The 18,601-nt window shown below is 37.7% G+C and overlaps 2 protein-coding genes across 5 annotated transcripts in view; one reads left to right on the top strand and one right to left on the bottom strand.

Moving 5' to 3' along the window:
* Positions 1-9,152, bottom strand: part of fam168a (family with sequence similarity 168 member A) — a 32,767-nt gene extending 23,615 nt beyond the window's left edge. The window contains exon 1 of one of the 3 annotated variants that reach the window (XM_037776504.1): positions 8,901-9,152. The gene's annotated coding sequence lies outside the window, so the exon portion shown is untranslated. The remainder of the gene's footprint in view (positions 1-8,900) is intronic. The other 2 variants (XM_037776502.1, XM_037776503.1) reach the window with 2 other exon arrangements.
* On the top strand, positions 7,836-18,517 carry kbtbd3 (kelch repeat and BTB (POZ) domain containing 3). 2 transcript variants are annotated; one of them, XM_037776501.1, is made up of 10 exons: positions 7,836-8,739; positions 13,054-13,338; positions 13,413-13,578; positions 13,854-14,036; positions 14,696-14,869; positions 14,954-15,226; positions 16,488-16,730; positions 16,818-17,108; positions 17,228-17,377; positions 18,244-18,517. In XM_037776501.1, the coding sequence occupies exons 2-10, from the start codon at positions 13,067-13,069 to the stop codon at positions 18,364-18,366; spliced, it is 1,875 nt and encodes a 624-aa protein (XP_037632429.1). In that variant the 5' UTR covers positions 7,836-8,739; positions 13,054-13,066; the 3' UTR covers positions 18,367-18,517. The 2 variants fall into 2 exon arrangements, with proteins under 2 accessions (XP_037632429.1, XP_037632428.1); XM_037776500.1 differs by lacking the exon at positions 7,836-8,739 and adding an exon at positions 11,825-12,267.
* The last annotated feature ends 84 nt before the right edge of the window (positions 18,518-18,601 follow it).

The raw sequence follows: 18,601 nt of genomic DNA on the forward strand, positions 1-18,601 counted from the left end.
AGAAAATAATCTACAGATTAATCGGCAATGAAAATAATTGTTAGTTGTAGCCCTAATCAGAAATGGTTAATCATTTCAGACCCTTTTTTTAAGAAATAAATGCAAAAATTCACTGGCTCCAGCTTCTCAAATGTGAATGTTTTCTTGATTTCCTTTTGTCTGTGATAATTAACTGAAAACCTTTGGACAAAACAAGCCATTTAAAAATGTTACCTTGGGTTTTTTTTTTTTTTACAGACCAAATTAATCAAGGAAATAACTGGTATATTATTAATAATGAAAATAATTATTATGCTAGTTGCAACCCTACTGTACTACCAACCATTGACAATCAACAATCAAGCTGCATGGAAATTTGGTTTAAAATTTGAAGTATTTCTCTTTGACACTAAACATTTATAGAAAATGTGGTGCTCATGTAGGTTTTCAGGGCCTTTAAAAAACAGCAGCTATCAGAACTAGATCACGATATCTAACAAAACAGAGTCCCAAGGGACAGACCGACTAATAGCACCTGCTATCACAATCAGAATTGACATCTGTTATCAAGTCGGAGACCAGATCCATCTTGCTACAGAGCTCAGAGATAGTGTGATGGAATCAGAAATCCCCCCTCTGCCTTCTACACAATCAGACCTGCCCTGCAGCAACAAGCTCCGAACAGCCCCGGGCTATTTTAGATCTAGGACAGCACTGTACACTTTGGGACAGCATCTCCCCTTTTCTCTGTGCCGGCTTCCTCCTCCGCCTCTATTCTCCCTTCCAAAATCATCTCATCAGTCACACACCTCATGGGTCTGCATCCCTGGATTATGGGACAATATTGTGCCACTGAAAATGGAAATGTTACCATGACATAAATACCCTTCAACATTATCCATTTATGGAGATTTCTACCCCTGCTGTGTGCGATTTCATGATGCAGAAAGAAATCTAAAACTCACTGTTTATGGTGTAAAAAGTGAAAAGGTTAAAAGGAACAGAGAGGGTGGTGACAAAGTTGTCCCCAACAAAGTCCTTATTTAAGATGTTAATTAGAGGCTTCTGTCTAACTTCCTTACAACGGGAGCATCAAGTAATTTGACTTTTAATGAGTTCTCGCACCAAATAGAGAATTATAGCATTGATAGAAAGTCTGCACGATACAGAAAACAAACCTGGAAGTCTACGGCCCTGCTAGTCGCCTAGTGATGCTGTAACACTCATTTAAAAACACCAAAAAAACAACATTATTGGATGGACAGAAGTTTGCCGAGAGATATCTATAGATACCGCGTTTCCGAGCCAAAGTGAAATCCATCACTTCAGAAGAGCCAGAAAATAATGCAAAATCTCTGGTGGATCACTCGTTAAAAGATCATCTTTGCCAACCAGGTGAACTTTTAAGGGCACTCAAAAGGCATTTATATTTCTAAAGCAGCAAATGTTGATGGTTTAAATCTTACTTTTTGCACCTTGAAATTCTACCTTTGTCCTAAACTAGTTGAAAACATGTACAAGATTATCAATGGGATATTTTTCAGACAACATACTGTCTACATATCTGGTTGCAGAAACCTAAAGGCCCAACAGTACTTGTTCTTTCCCTTAATTTAGCTGCAAGTGAATTAACCCATGATCGCCTCCATCATAGGTGAGCTATTAAAAGCTCCAATACATCCAAAAGGTATTACAACTACTAAAGAAAAAGCTGACTCTGGCATGCCTGTACATGCCATGGTATACCGGTACGTACGTACGTACATCCCCAACACTATATAAATACTTATGTAATAACAATATAACTGGTGCCTCCTCGGCCTGTTGCAGAACCTTTTCTATGTTTGACTACAAAGCACACTTACTGAATGCATAAAGCTCAAAGGTGCTCCAAATGAATTAATGAACCAGGTGCATCAAATTTTATTGATTACTTTCAAATGCCACATCAACCCAATTAAGATGGGAGAGCAAATAATGAGCTGCTGGGCAGGACCAATGTTCTCACTTGGCCATGAGTTTGATTTTGAATATTGCTTTGGGAAAAGAAATAGACAGAGTGGTAAGGGTGGGCGATGCATCGAATATAGCCGATAAAGCTGGAGCACAGCTGAGATGCGCCGTCTGCGAATTTATAGGAAAATGTGTTTATCACTGAATTAGCGGAGCTTTGTTAGTGGCTATTCTTCAATAAAACAAGTTACTAATACTTCAAAGAGCAAATATAACGGGGGACTTAAATTTTTAGGAAATGAAATGTGCCGCTCCTTTGACCACGAAATATATCCGATCACTATCCGATCAGGCAGGTCGCATTGAAGTGTCAATTGTGAACAAACATATGCGTACACAGCTGAGTTGCGATCTGGTGCATCCAATCACAAAGTCGCACTGAAAAGACAAGTATAACCACGGCCTCAGACAATATCAAAACATTCGGACCTCTAAAATGTCATATAGGAGTTGCGTTCCCTCCACACTGGTATGATCATAAGCCCAGCATCAAAGGGTTAGAACCAACAGTTATGCTATTTTAGAGAAAATAGGAAAATAAAGACAATCGTATATATCGCGGCATAGCCTAAAAATAGAGATATTATTTATAAGCCATACCGCACAGCCCTACAATGTAGGCTGATCTTTACCATGGAAAATCTTGCAGAGAACTTGGGATAACAATTTAACACTTAATTAAGCTTCTGGTTTAAAAAAAAAAAAAAAATACTTAAATTAGCTCCTACAATAGCCAGTGATTAAAAAAGTGAAACCCCACCCCCAAGTGTGAGCATCCCTGGATTCATATTATGAATAATTTGACCCTAGGAGGTACGGGGAATAAACACACATGCCCAGACACAAATTCACAAGCACGCTCACACACAAAAGAGAACCAACAGCTTTATGGGCTAGAACTTGGCAGTTAAACCCATGATACACAATCAATACCTGCAGGCAATATTAACAGCAGACGGGAAGTATTGCCTGCGGCGGAGGTGGGACTTTACCAACACAGGGGGGGAAAAAAAGGCCATAATGTTGTAGTTAGCAACCAGTAATATTTTACTATCTCTTTGCACAAACTCATCATTATTAATGAGCTGAGACTTTTAAGAGTTGCTGATCAATGCTAGCAGTCACTCACAGATATTTCTAAACATACAGAGGCAACCAGGTCTTCTGGAAAAACGCCTATTGAAATAGTGTCCCAGGTGTGAGCTAGCTCTTGATTAGAAACAGCAGGGTTCTGGGAGTAGAGAGTCAAAACACAAACTCTGTGTCCCAATTCCATGCTAATACACAAGAAACTTAAGTACATTACCATTTTGCAATAGCAGCATTTGATAGTAAGACATGTGCTGACAGATGTCACGATGCAACTTAATGGGGACATATTATTTTGGTGATTTTCTCTCATTTATATGCTGTTGATAATAACGGCTGTCCATGTTAAACATAGTCCCAAAACCTAAGGTGTACAAATGTGGATTATAATTTTTTTTCAACTTCCCCGACAAGATGACATTAGCTCGACAAGATGACAATAGCAGTATTTACCTGAGGGAAAAAAAGTCAGAGAAATCTGCAATCTTGGTCGATGAAGTTGTTCTCCCTTCGGATCAGATGCCCCCTCGAGCATTGTGAAGTTTATTGTGGTGATATTCACAGTAGAATTGCAGCTAAAAACACAACTAGCTGAGCTTAAACGCCTGTGCGAGCTGAACCAATCAGAGCACACTGGGCTTTTTGAGAGGTGGGCCTTTAAAGAGACAGGCGCTAACACGGAAAAAAGACTCCTGAAATAAAAATATAAACCTAAAAATGAGCATAATATGTCCCCTTTGCACTGCTGCAAATGTTTTACTTGTGAACTTAACTGAAAGCCAGCAAAATGTATTTATCTTTATTTAATGCGCCGCCACTTCACTCTTACACAATTTGTCTACTCTTTTCCAGCTGATTTTAAAAAAAAATGTATCGTTATCCCTTAGGTATAATTAGAAACACGTTCATTTTGAACACTGGTACTAGACTACAGCATGAATAAACACTATTGATCATGACTGCAGGTATCAGTAATGAAACAACAGCATGCAGCGCAGACACATGTGTATGTACATGTGTACTGTGTGTATGTACACAGTTGCAGACCCCCCAGTATGACTGACAGCTGAATACATTATAACATTTGCCTCCAGGGATCAGTTCAACCTTTTATCCTAGTCCTTTATTCCATGTGACATTTCTCACCTGCCACTGTATACATGCACACACAGAGATCAATCACAAAGCAATGATGTATCAATGCTGATCAGGAATCTGTTTGTATACATGTTAAAGGTTTGATCTTACAAACACAATAAGCTTATCTCAATTCAAACTCAACACAAACCAAAGTATAGTCCACCTACAGTCTCGCTCTAATAGACAAAGCCGTTTAATTAATGCTACACTGCAACCAAATCTTCTTCCTAAGCTACAGATCAGACTACTATTTGTAAGTGCTATTATTGCAAAAAAACAAATGTATTATCAGATTAGAGCTGCAACGGTTAGTCAATTGATCAATTAGCCAATCAACAGTCAATTACCTGCTAACTATTTTGATATTCAATTAATTGTTTGAGTAAATTTTCAAGCAAAAATGGCAAAAAAAAAATATCCTCTAGCTTTTCAAATGTTAGCATTTACTGCCTTTTCTTGTCTTATATTTTCTGTAAAATTAGTACCTTTGGGTTTTGGACTGACTCTGGGAATTTGACAATTTATAGTCTGAAAGATTAATTAATTATTTTAAAAAAAGATAATTAAATACTAAGATTTATAGATAATGGATATAATCGGTAGTTAGGGCCCCAGTTTTAGCCATGAACTCAATATAAATGACTTCCATGATGAAATTTGGTTTGGGCTGAATGATTTTGACTAATATGATTGCAATATGATTTGTGTTATTAGAGGGAATATTCATTTTTACATCATTATTCTCATTTTCATTGAAAAACATCAAAATGATTATGGGGTGATTTTTGCAGGGATCTGTACTAAAAGATATTTTCTGAAGTCTGTAGAATATGATGTGTAGGCCAGGACATCTCTGCAATATGACAATATTTAATTTTAAAAAGGTATTTTGACACAAATATCGCCTTTAAGAAATACTTTAATTTGAAAATTGCAGTAGGGCATATTACAACATCACTAACTTTCCCACTAATCCAACCATGCCACCATGCTCGCATCTGCTATTCTCTATTAAAACAATGTTGGTCATCAATTCTAGGGACTGGGGGCTGGACACCAGAGGAGGGTGAATCTGGAAGCTGCCGTCTGTAAGCATCTCGTTCACTGATCTCTGATGAGCGACTCATTAAGTGGTTCAAACCACACGGGACTGAAGTGCTGGAAAGACAACAGTCTGTTATAGAACCACTGACTCTCCGAACATTAAGTGACTTCAGCTTTCTATAGTCTGACAGTTTTATGGCCGCATTGTACAGCCCACCATTCATACACATGAGACTGCGCTCAACGCATGCCAAAACCCATATCTCCCCCTCCCTTTCTTCTAGCATGGCAGACAGGGGTCACCTTAGAACGAAGATGTACTAGCAAATACTTCAAACACTTTAACTGATATTTAGCACAGTTTAGCTCTATTATTTTTTATCCTCTGCCAAAATATAGATTCAGATATAATGCCACCAATATACAGTAATTTCTGAGTGGATTTCTCAAGGATCACCATTGTCCTTGCATTTAATATGCCGTCATCGGGGGGATGCAACTCTGCCAGATGCTTCTTGATTTCACTTGACTCTTAAAAAGATTGTGCACAGCCTTTATGATTTGCACGTGTTGTTTTTTCATTATAACTCTAATGTTGTTCAGCAGCCTCTTGAAGCATAACCCAAGTTAAAAATGTAAAACAAATCACATCATCACTGAATGTCTAACATACATGGAGCAGTGCGCTTCTTCCAGTCTCTTCAGATTTGATCTGTACACAATGTTGCTCTGGTGAGGGCCAAGAACAGTAGTATCTCAGAAATCCCTTTCGACAGATAAGGCTTCTTGAATTAAATGAGATTAGTAGTCAATGACTAAAGCAGGTAATCTCCCCTACCAAAAAAAGAGATGATCGCGAAGAGGATTCATTTCACTGATAAGACTAGTCATAAGAGAGAAGAAAAATATGCCTTTAGCGTTTTGTGTAATCCTGTCTCTTTTGAACTACGCAAGGCTCTGTTTAGTTTTTGTATTCTGTGTCGTCAATGAGTACAGTGATACCCTGTTAGACTGTTGCGTCTGCTGAATGATTAGTTGATCAATTAGTTGACCGAAAGAAAATTAAACAAGAATTTCGATCATGGATTAATCGTCTAAATTCTAGGATCTTTATTTATTGTCAATGTCAATTCCGGCAAAGCAGACAATGAAATTCTTTGGTCTCAGGTTCCTTCAACAATGCTCATAAAATATGTATATATATATGAAAGGGAAAATCACACAAATAAATGTAAAAGAGAAAAATGATAATCTAAGGCATAAAATTAAAAAAAAGTTGTTTGTCAAGCAAAAATGCCAAACATTATCTATGAGTAGGCTGCTTTTCTCTGATTAATGTTGATGTAAAATAGTAAATAAAGAATTTTTTTTTGGGAGAATTGGTGAAACAAAACAAGCAATTTGAAGACGCCATTATGGGATTTGAGCAATTGTAATGGTTAATTTTTCACTATTTATTAACATTTTATAGACTGAACAATAATTGTTTAACCAAAAACTGATCAGCAAATAACAGAAAATGCATTTTGCATTTGTAATACCTATTCTGACAGAAGCTGAGGAACCACATGTTTATTATGAACCTGAGAATAAGTGGTGTGCATAGACTTTAGTGAAGGTGAACCATTTGAATCCAGTGTGCAAATATTTTACATGATGCACATCATTTTATAACAGTGTTTCAAAACACAGCACAGATGCAGCACAAAAACTCCCAGTTAAAAACAAACTAGTTCCACTTCCAAAAATAGGGATTGTTTTGCATCATAATGGTGGCTGTATAGCCTGGAGGAGACAGCCTAGCATGTTGCTGTAAAATAGTAAATAAAGAATTTTGTTTTGGGAGAATTGGTCAAACCAAACAAGCAAATTTGAAAATGCCATTATGGGGATTTGAGGAATTGTAATGGGCATGTTTCACTATTTATAGACTGAACAATAATTGTTTAATCGAAAACTAATCTGCAAATCAATCAATACAGAAAATAATCATTAAATTCAGCCAAAAGAAACTGCATTTTGCATTTGTAATACTTATTCTGACAGAAGCTGAGAGGAACTTGCATAGACTTTAGTGAAGGTAAACCATCTAAATCCAGTGTGCAAATATTTTACATGATGCACTTCATTTTATAACAATTTTCAAAACACAGCAAAGATGAAACAAATCTGAAGATGCCATTATGGGATTTGAGGAATTGTGATGGTTCATTTTTCACTATTTATTAACATTGTATAGACTGAACAATGATTGTTTAACCAAAAACTGATCAGCAAATAACAGAAAATAATCATTAAATGCTGCAAAGACAAATCTGCATTTTGCATTTGCAATACTTCTTCTGACAGAAGCTGAGAATCAAGAAGGAACCACGTGATTATTATGAACCTGAGAACAAGTGGTGTGCATAGACTTCCAGTGTGCAAATATTTTACATGATGCACTTCATTTTATGACAATTTTCAGAACACAGCACAGATGAAACAAATCTGGAGATGCCATTATGGGATTTGAGGAATTGTGATGGTTCATTTTTCACTATTTATTAACATTGTATAGACTGAACAATGATTGTTTAACCAAAAACTGATCAGCAAATAACAGAAAATAATCATTAAATGCTGCCAAGACAAATCTGCACTTTGCATTTGCAATACTTCTTCTGACAGAAGCTGAGAATCAAGAAGGAACCACATGTTTATTATGAACCTGAGAATAAGTGGTGTGACTTCCAGTGTGCAAATATTTTACATGATGCACTTCATTTTATAACAATTTTCCAAAAAACACAGCTCAGATGCAGCACAAAAAAAACTCCCAGTTAAAATCAAACTAGTTCCACTCCATAACAGGATTGTTTTGCATCATAATGGTGGCTGTATAGCCTGGAGGAGGAGGAGACAGCCCAGCCTAGCATGCAAGGCGTTTTGTATTTACCACCACATCATCATCATCAGCAGTTAATAATAATGTAGTTATATATCCACCATCAGAGCTGTGTGAGTGTGGCATGTACTGGCAGTACACTGCATTCCTGAAGACAGCGAGCAACGCCAACAAAAAAAAAAAAAACAGCCCCATGGTTGGACAAAAAATGGTCACACTCAAACACAAGCTTTAAGACACCATTTTGAAAAAATCCACCACCGATTTTTCTAGATAAACTCTCTTGAAGATGCCATCTTGCCAATTATATATCACCAGATTACCTCTAGTAACCAGTTAGCTATTCAACCGTTTCTATGGAAACCATTTAGGAGTGCACATATAAATACGAACTGTTAGCTTGTCTGCTAAGTAGCATCCAACCTCGGCACACGCTGCTCAAAATTGCTAATTATAGCTAGCTTTGGTTAAAGATTTAGACATTAAAAAACACTCACATTTATGTGGTATAATATGGACTACACTTGGACAACAGCTGCTACTTTTTACCGCAAAACCACCAGCCGGTAAAACGGTTACAACAAACGGTTAGTATGAGTTCGCTAGTTAGCTTAGCTTAGCTTAGCTTAGCTAGTTCCACCACGGAGGACAATCAAAGAGGATACAAAAGACAAGAGAAAACGACCACTTAGCAAGTCGACACATGGGACATTTCCTACCTAGCCTCTCCGTAATCATTAACACTTACCAAAGCCACTCGGAGTCGAACAAAAACTAAAGATTTCCCCGTGTGCGTACGTGATCTCTCCTGTTCTGCCTCAGGTCGGTGCGGTGCGGACTGGCTCTCTCTCTCTCGCTCTCTCTCTCTCTCTCTCTCTGTGTGCTACAGCAGCGTACTAGCGTTTTGTGTCGGACCAGTGTGGCGCAGAGAAGACAGCTTTCACCCGAAAGGAAAGAGAGAGACGGCCACCGTGTGTGTGGGGGATGGGATGGGATGGGATGGGGGATGCACACTGCCGGGAGGGAGAGAGAGAGAGAGGAGAGGAAGGGATGTAAGGATGTAAGGAGAGAGAGAGAGGAGATGTAATGGCTTTGATAATAGCCAAATAATAACAATAATATAGATGGAGGTAGTTCAGGCTTATAAAAGCAGAAAATGGGTGACAGAATGGCCTTTCTGTTGTTCATTTGGACTGGTTCTGCTCTCACTCAATAATCATTTGATTTTAAGGGTTTAGTGCGACTATTTGTATATATTTTTTTGTCTATACAACGTGACAAAAATGAATAATATACAGTGCAGGAAGAGGCAAAAAAACCCATTGGGCTTATATCTGAAGCCTCCACCTAAAAAGACAAGATTAATATAAATAAGTAATATGACTACATAATAGTGATAACAAAACAATTAGGACAAGATATATATATAATAACAACAATAACAATACAGTAAATATATAAAAAAAATAGAGAGGTCATGTAAGTCCCCTCTACCACAGAAAAATGTTAGCAGACATCTAAAATAAAGCCCTAAACATATATTTTTGATTCTTAAACGTTTTATTTACTCAGTTAACTGTTCTTTTATAATGTTTTTTAATTTTTATTTCTCAAAATTATGCTGCTTCAAAAGTCCCTACACGCAGCCAAGAATTGTTTGTTTATTGTTTATTGTTTATTTATTTGTTTGCACAATTTAAGACTATACAACATAACAAAAAATAATATTATATATATATATATATATATATATATATATATATAATAAGGAAGGGAGGGAGGGATGCAGGGATGTAAGGAGAGAGAGGAGATGTAATGGCTTTGATAATAGCCAAATAATAACAATAATATAGATGGAGGTAGTTCAGACTTATAAAAGCAGAAAATGGGTGACAGAATGGCCTTTCTGTTGTTCATTTGGACTGGTCCTACTCTCACTCAATAATCATTTGATTTTAAGGGTTTAGTGAGACAAGATTAATATAAAGAAATAATATGACTACATAATAGTGATAACAAACAATTAGGACAAGATATATATATATAATAACAACAGTTTATTTGTTTTGCACAATTTAAGACTATACAACATAACATATATATATATATATATATATATATATATATATATATATAAAAGAAATGAATAATATACAGTGCAGGAAGAGACAAGATTAATATAAAGAAATAATATGACTACATAATAGTGATAACAAAACAATTAGGACAAGATATATATAATAACAACAATAACAACAGAAAATGGGTGACAGAATGGCCTTTCTGTTGTTCATTTGGACTGGTCCTACTCTCACTCAATAATCATTTGATTTTAAGGGTAGTGTGACTATTTGTTTATTTGTTTATTTGTTTTGCACAATTTAAGACTATACAACATAACATAACAAAAAAAAAAAAGAAAAAAGAATAATATACAGTGCAGGAAGAGGCAAAAAAAACACTGGCCTTATCTGAAGCCTCCACCTATAGAGACAAGATTAATATGAAGAAATAATATGACTACATAATAGTGATAACAAACAATTAGGACAAGATATATATAATAACAACAATAACAATACAGTAAATATATCAAAAAAGACAAGTGTGTTTGTGTGTGTCTGTGTGTGTATTAAAGGGCTAGTCTACTATAATATAGATGATGCAGATGATGCAACATGGTCTAATTGATAGGCTATAATGTGTAATAAAACTGTTATTTCTTTGTTCTGTTTTGTGTGTTAATTGATTGTGTTTCTGTGTTGGTGACAAAATGACCTATCAGTATTTTATTATTGTTGTTATTATACCAGGAGTAACACCTACACGCTGTAGTAGCATTAGTGCATGTTTACAAAAAGCCTGCTGATATATGTACCGGTATCTTGTATAGTAATAGTCATCATTTCCAGACAGGAAAGTGTGTGTTGTTTGGTCAGCAGCAGCAGCAGCAGCAGCCCTGTGGTGGTGGTGAAACGGTACTGCAGCATGGCTGGAAGTTCACGTTCACGAATTCAGACGAGAGGCTTTTTTTTGCTTCATACATAATAAGCACAACCACAAATATAGATAGCTTCATTATAGCAAAGCAACGCCATCCGGTGGTGATGAGATGCATTGCATCACAGTGACTCAATTTTCTAAACATACATGGTATTGTAATGTATATAATAATAATAATAATAATAATAATAATAATAATAATAATAATAATAACAATAACGATAATAATCATCATCCTAATTAAGTTGGTCATCAAGTCCTGTGAGAATGGTTGCTGCATTTAGTTTAATATATTTCAGGTACCATTGCAGATGCAATTGGTGAAATAACAATAATATTATTATTACTACTACTACTACTACTAATTAATAATAACAATAATCTTTATAGAGCACTTTTCATGAGATGTAGCTCAACGTGATTTACGAAATAAAATAAAAATGCAACACATTCAAATGAGCAGATAAATCAGCAATAAAGTCAGACAATAAGAGGGTAGTGGATGCTAAAATACATTAGTGAGATAAAAAAAAAAACAGAGACCATTAAGAATAATAAAAATGAGAGAATTAGTTAAAAAAAAAAAAAACTAAATACAATTACTGCTACTAATAATAATTATAATAATAATAGTAATACATATTAATATATTGATAATATAATATTAAATTATTATTATTATTATTATAAAAACGACTAGGCTATTTGCAGAGCAAATATCAACACAAACAGGATCAGTGAGCAAAAACACAGAGACAAAGGACTTACTAGTAACAGCCTATTTCCATCTGTAAGTTTTGTTTTATAGAGTTTTATAGTCTATAGAGCGACCAATAAGAGAGAACTACAGTTCCCAGCGGCCATTGCGCGTCCCTCTATACCGCAAACAAAGAGCCGCATACATGCACACAACTCGAGGGCTTTTATAAACGAGATAGACATATCTCAGTATTATTATTAACAAAAAACAGCGCACATTCAGCAGAGATGTTACCGACAAATAAAACCACAAAAAAGGAAAAAGCTGTCCGAATCATCGCGTGATTTCACGCTTCCGGAAGTTATAATGGCATGAGAGAAAGAGAGAGAGAGCTGTCCGAGGTGCTGACACTGTGAGTAGTGCATGTACTGCTTCAGACTACATATACCTGTATAATACACATGCATTTCTATTACTTATATGTGTTTGACTTTGAAGTATGTATAATACAGTACATATGTAAATTGTTGTAATGTACGATGTTGTATTATGTGATTTTATGTAAGATGTGCTATTCTGTATTTTTTTATTATTATTTATTTTCTTTTTCTTAAAAGCCTAACCAGGGACAAGGTCTGCAAATTAGCTATGGCTAGAAGTCCTATATACCTTGCATCGGTTGCACTTCAATTAAGTGTAACAATTTGTTTATTTGTTTATTTGTTTTTGCACAATTTAAGACTATACAACATAACAAAAAAAAAAAAGAATAATATACAGTGCAGGAAGAGGCAAAACAACACACTGGGCTTATCTGAAGCCTCCACCTAGAGACAAGATTAATATAAAGAAATAATATGACTACATAATAGTGAAAACAACAATTGTGTAACAAAAAGTGTAACAAGGCCTATTATATGTATTGTCAAATAAACTAATAAAAAAACAAAACAAAGAAAAACAGCAATACATTAGCGTAATATCTGTATTTTGAATTGAATAATTGTGACAATATAGTACTGAATGTGCAAGACACAAACTCAGTAGCCTAATATTATGCATCCCATTTTCATTTTCTTTCTTCTCTCTGTGTCTCTCACACACACACACATATTCAAATAATATGAGGACAGGCTCAGACTCACTATATTCTATGGAAATGCATTATGACCTTTTATTTTTTTTTTTATATTGTCAGATTTTTGGGGAAGATGGATGAACGTCAAGAGTCATCATTCTGTATCACGAATGCCCACAACTCCAGCAGCCCCCCCAGTAGTAGACCTGGCAGTACTCCACAATGCAACGGTGTCCCAGAGTGCCAGACCCTGTTGCGGGTGCCTGAGTCCCACGGACTCCAGCTGCTGGGCGTGCTCAGGTCATTCAGGGAGCAAGGCTTGCTGTTTGACTTCACCATTAAAGTCCAGGAAGACTGTTTTCCCTGCCATCGCTGTGTCCTTGCAGCATGCAGTGATTTCTTCAGGTACACTAATCTATCTATCTATCTATCTATCTATCTATCTATCTATCTATCTATCTATCTGCTTTGTGTTTTAGGGCCATGTTTGAGGTGGATATGCGAGAGCGATGTGATGGTTCAGTGACTCTGGGTAACCAGCGTCCGGTGGCGGTGGCTTCTTTCCTGGACTTCGCTTATTCTGGAGAGATACTCATCACTGATGGCAATGTAGACATGCTGTTTCAGCTTGCCTCTTTTCTGCAGGTACAAATACAACCATTCTTTCTTTTTTTCTAAACACACTGTACATTTGACATTGTTTTTGCTAAGTTTGTGCCATAACCAGTGCCTCCTCACCTAGTTTAGGGTGTTACTATACAAAAACTTCACAGTCACAGATCAGTGTCACAATATCAGGTTTTCGCTACACGATTATCATGGCCAAAAGAATTCACTATAACAATATTCATGTTATCTATAGAAATGTACTTGTCTCTACGTTGCAGTTTTTTTTGACTATGTACTGAATGTGTCCTCAGGTGTCAGTCTTGTCCCAAGCATGCAGCAACTTCCTGATAGGAACCATGGATCTTTGTAGCTGTCTGTCCCTCCTCTCCCTCGCTGAGGCCTACGGCTCTGCCTCCCTCCTCCAAAGTGCCAACGACTTTGTGGTCCAGAACTTCTCCGACCTTTCCAACACCCAGGACTTTCTGGATATGCAGGTGCTGCTTAAGAACGGACAAGATAAGGAAGTTCTTTTATCAGAGAAGCTGAGGTTTACATAAGGCCGGCTGTAGATTATTTGGTAATAAATGCATACATTCCTCTAATTAGTTTATATTATGTATGCAGAGTCTACATCCTGTCTCCCTGAACAATGACTGTTTTTGCTCATTCTCAGTTATTAACACGACGGCTCCAAATCATATTCAATAGCTAGCAAACTGTATATCTGTATAACTGTAGCGTCCCTTTTAAATGGCCTTTTAAAGAAAGATACAGCAACAGCACACGTCAATATGTGTCAGCATCTTCCATATGCTGAGGAAAAAAGGTTATGATTTAGATATAAGATGTAGGACTTTTGAAATATTTATTTAATAAAATGTTTTAAAATTATTTCATCAAGTTCATGGATAAAAATGGGGTACTGTGTGCATAATTCATCTAATTTCTACACACAGGGCATAACACTGTTCCCATAATTACACTTAAAAAATGATCAATCAATCATGAAGTCTGGCCCTGAAGGCCTAGGATGGTACCTTTCTAACTAATAATAGTGTAAAAGTGATTTTGATTTGACAAGTGACCTTATTATCATCTTGCTCACATCAAAAGCCTGACTGAACTCACTCAGTATTCACTATTTCAACTATAGGTGAATGTGTTGGAGGCATGCCTAAATTCAGATGCTCTAAACGTGCCCAGTGAGGAGGCCGTGGTGACGTCGCTTCTCAAATGGACACGGCACGATCTCTCTAGAAGACAAAAACTGTTGCCGGGCTTGTTATCTCTAACCAGACTCCACCATCTACCTGCATCTGCACTAAAGGTTTGAACACACTGCTTGTTCTGGATTTTGCATTATATATGTGGTTGTCTTGTGATGTCTCATCCTTCCTGTGTTACCCCTCAGACTCTAAGTGACTCCGACGCTCTCCTCCGCGATGCTAAGTCCTGTCTCGCCCTGCTCTCAGAGGCTCAGAGCAGGCAGGATCAGTACGGTGGCTTGCTCTCTGACGCCAGGCCGACCACCACGCAGAGCTACATCTACGTCCACAAGACGGAGGAGAACGGAGAGATCCGCCACACCTTCTGCTACTGTCTGGAGACAGATAAGTGGAGAGAGCTGGGAACAGCTACTATGCCAGACCCACCAGGATCCTGCCTCACCAGCTTTGCTGAGAAGGTACGTTTTGGGGATTGAACCTTGAGTCCTGCTGCTGTTTACAGCAGTGGTTCCCATCTGTTTTGATTTGTGCCCCTTTAAAATTAAGCAATGCCAGCTTGTGACCAGTGCCTGAAATGTGTCGGTACTCACAAGTACTGACTACCGGCACATTTGCTTTTATCCAATTTTGAATGTCACACAAATTATGACAACAAAGCACTGAAGGCCTGCATGTTTTCTGGCCTGAGCCAATGCAACAATGTAAATAAATGAAATACTATTCTCATGATTTCTTTTCTTTGTTCTGTCATGATATGTATATACCATTATTGCAATGGAGAAATTGTTGATTTACCAGAAGATAAAGGAAGAAATTTAAATATTAAGTTTTCAGTTCTACTCAGTTTATTATGATTTGACACACTAAAGCCTACTTCAAGGTGACATTTGATGTGACTGCATCATTGGAGTTAAATAAATGCAGTCTTGCCCATACATTATAGACTTGCCTTTGGTATTCCTTCTCATTATCCAGTTTAATCTGTAGGCCAACGCATTCATCATATTTTCAGTTGTTTTTATTGTAGCATAAATGCAATGTTATAATTATGTACAATTTGATTTGTATAAATAGCTACATATTCTATTCACCAAATACATTTATGGACAAACTGTGGATATGTATGTAATGAAATGCATACCAAAATACGTTTGAAACTGGATTTATTAACAAGATAAATAATAAATATATCCAAGACACGTGATGATCATGTCATGAAACTGCTGAATTAGGGTATTAACAGCTTTTCTGGTCCAATTCAGGCACTGCTTGTGACCATTTTTTTTTTACAAGTTATAGCCTTGGTGTGGGTTGTGAGTTTTCTTTCCCGGATTGTTTTGTTTGAAAGCTTTTTAGAGACCTCAAGTGGTAAAAATATCCATTATTTCATGAAAAAATAAAACAACAATTAAGGAAAAGCCAGAAAACATATTTTAAAAGCATTCTTATCCCTTTAATTATCTTTTAACCCTTGAGTTTATCTTTGGGCCCCTTGGTCCGAACGTCCAGGTCAGGAATTACTGGTTTAGAGAACAGGTGTAAAAGGAGGAGCAACACCTGAACAGTAAGGGAATGTACATGTCAGGTAAACAAACAAATGGGGCCTTGATGTATTTATAGTGATTTGGAATGAATCTTATAACTACACACTTCTTTATCCTGCTCTCTGTTATAGCTTCAACAAATTCACCATCTTCTCATCTTTCCACTGGATCTTAGATGTTCGTGACCGGCGGTTGCCGGGGGAACTGTTGCCGGACAATACGGCTCCACGTGGCCGAGCCGTTCCATGACGCCACGGACGAGGTTTGGTGCTTCTGTCCTGTGACCCTAACCTGCACGCCTGCACCTGCCATGCTGAAGCCGAGAACCACGCACACGGCTGTGACCTGCCTGGACCGAGTGTACGTCATCGGAGGACGGACCAAGGGATCCAGAGGGGGAGCTCCCAGTCTTCTGGATGTAACAGTGACTCCCTTATATACGATTGAGTCCATATTGTTGATTCAGATGTCCTGCAGTTCAAATTCTGTTCTTCATATATTTTAGGTGGAGTATTATGACCCTCTGACCCAGACCTGGTGCTCCGTCAGCCCGCTGCCCACTGCCATCTTCTACCCTGAGGCCAGTGCTTGTGGCAGTGTCATCTATACACTGGGGTCAGAGGTGGAGATCACAGACTCCTTTAACCCCTCACTGGACTGCTTCTTCTGCTACGATGCCCAGCAGGACCAGTGGAGCCGCCTGGTGGCAGAGTTTGGCCAGTTCTTCCATGCTACACTGGTCAAGGCGGTGTCAATTAATAACACACTGCACCTCTGTGACCTGTCCACTTACAAGGTGAGCCATCAGATGATGAATGGATGAATCGTCAGTCACTGCATTGTAGTGTGAAAGCATTAAAAAGGGCTTATGTAGTTTAAGTTTTCATAACAGGACTGCTTTTTTCCCACATCCAGGTGTACAGTTTCTGTCCAGAGACCTGCGTGTGGAAGGGTGAAGGGTCATTCGAGTGTGCTGGGTTCAATGCAGGTGCAGTGGGTATGAGAGACAGAATCTACATCCTGGGTGGAGACTATTCACCTGACGAAATCACCGATGAAGTTCAGGTAGGAGAAGCTGCCCTAGTTTGACTTTTATTGGCTAAGATGTGTGTGTTCCAAGTCATGGTTTCATGAGCTGAAAGTGGAGGCCACCTGATGTGTTGACAGGCCTGGAAGAAGTGATCAGTAGCTCACCAGATAAACATTAACAGCAAAAGACAAAAGTATAGAGCATATGGCGAGACACTGCAAAAACATAATTTTTCATGCACTGGTCAATTTACGATTTCGGGCTATTTTGCTTCCATAACATTTCTTCTTTCAGACTACTGGAAAGAAAACATCCAAAATACACATTTAGGTGTTTATCTTACTACACGTTGTCTATTTGCATCTGTAGAGTTCTCCAAAATATACCGACAGTTAACATTAGATAATGCCTCATATTTAACCATACAATTGTCTTAATGTAAGTAATCAACTGGGGAAGTTTCATGGTGATATCTGTTATTTGAATTTTGTTTTACCCTATGCACCTGGGGTGTCTCCCCTTAAAATGTTGGCTAAAAGCAATATATATATATTATATATAAGAGGCCCCAGGCTAGACCCAGAACACGCTGGAGAGATTACATATCTCGTCAAGCCTGGGAACGCCTTGGGGTCCCCCAGAAAGAGCTGGAAAACGTTGCTGGGGATGGATGTGAGAGAGGGGATGACGGTAGGAGCTCAGGATAATACCTGAGGTAGAGATGGGAGAGGTGTGCACAGCTTTGAATAAGAGACGGAGGGATGGGTAATGGAGGGATGACTCGATAAATGGGTAAGGAGAGGAAAGGGGTTGGGACAGTGCGTTGAGAACTAGCTAATTTAAAGTTAATTAACTGTATTACCCAAAGCGTTCTCATATTCTCTTCTTGTGGCCTGTACAGGTGTACCACAGTGGGAGGAGCCAATGGGAGGAAGTGGCTCCGATGCCCAGAGCGCTCACTGAGTTCCACTGCCAGCTCATCAGCTTCAGCAGACACAGAGACCCATGGAGTAACGCACCATGATACACAGCAGACACACACTCATGAACACGTGTGTGTGTTACACATGTCACTGATGCAATGAGGCTTTTAAACCTTTGTACATGACGAACAGAGAGAAAGACAATCTTCACCTAACACCACGTCTCTCACACACCATCATAACACCAGAGCACCTGAGCCAAATTATTATTTTTTTTATTATTTATTTTGATTTAAAGATTTGATCCTTAACTTTGTATGTATTAAGCGTCCGCTT

Source organism: Sebastes umbrosus, chromosome 7 (genome assembly GCF_015220745.1).
Source record: "Sebastes umbrosus isolate fSebUmb1 chromosome 7, fSebUmb1.pri, whole genome shotgun sequence".
Lineage (NCBI taxonomy): Eukaryota > Metazoa > Chordata > Actinopteri > Perciformes > Sebastidae > Sebastes > Sebastes umbrosus.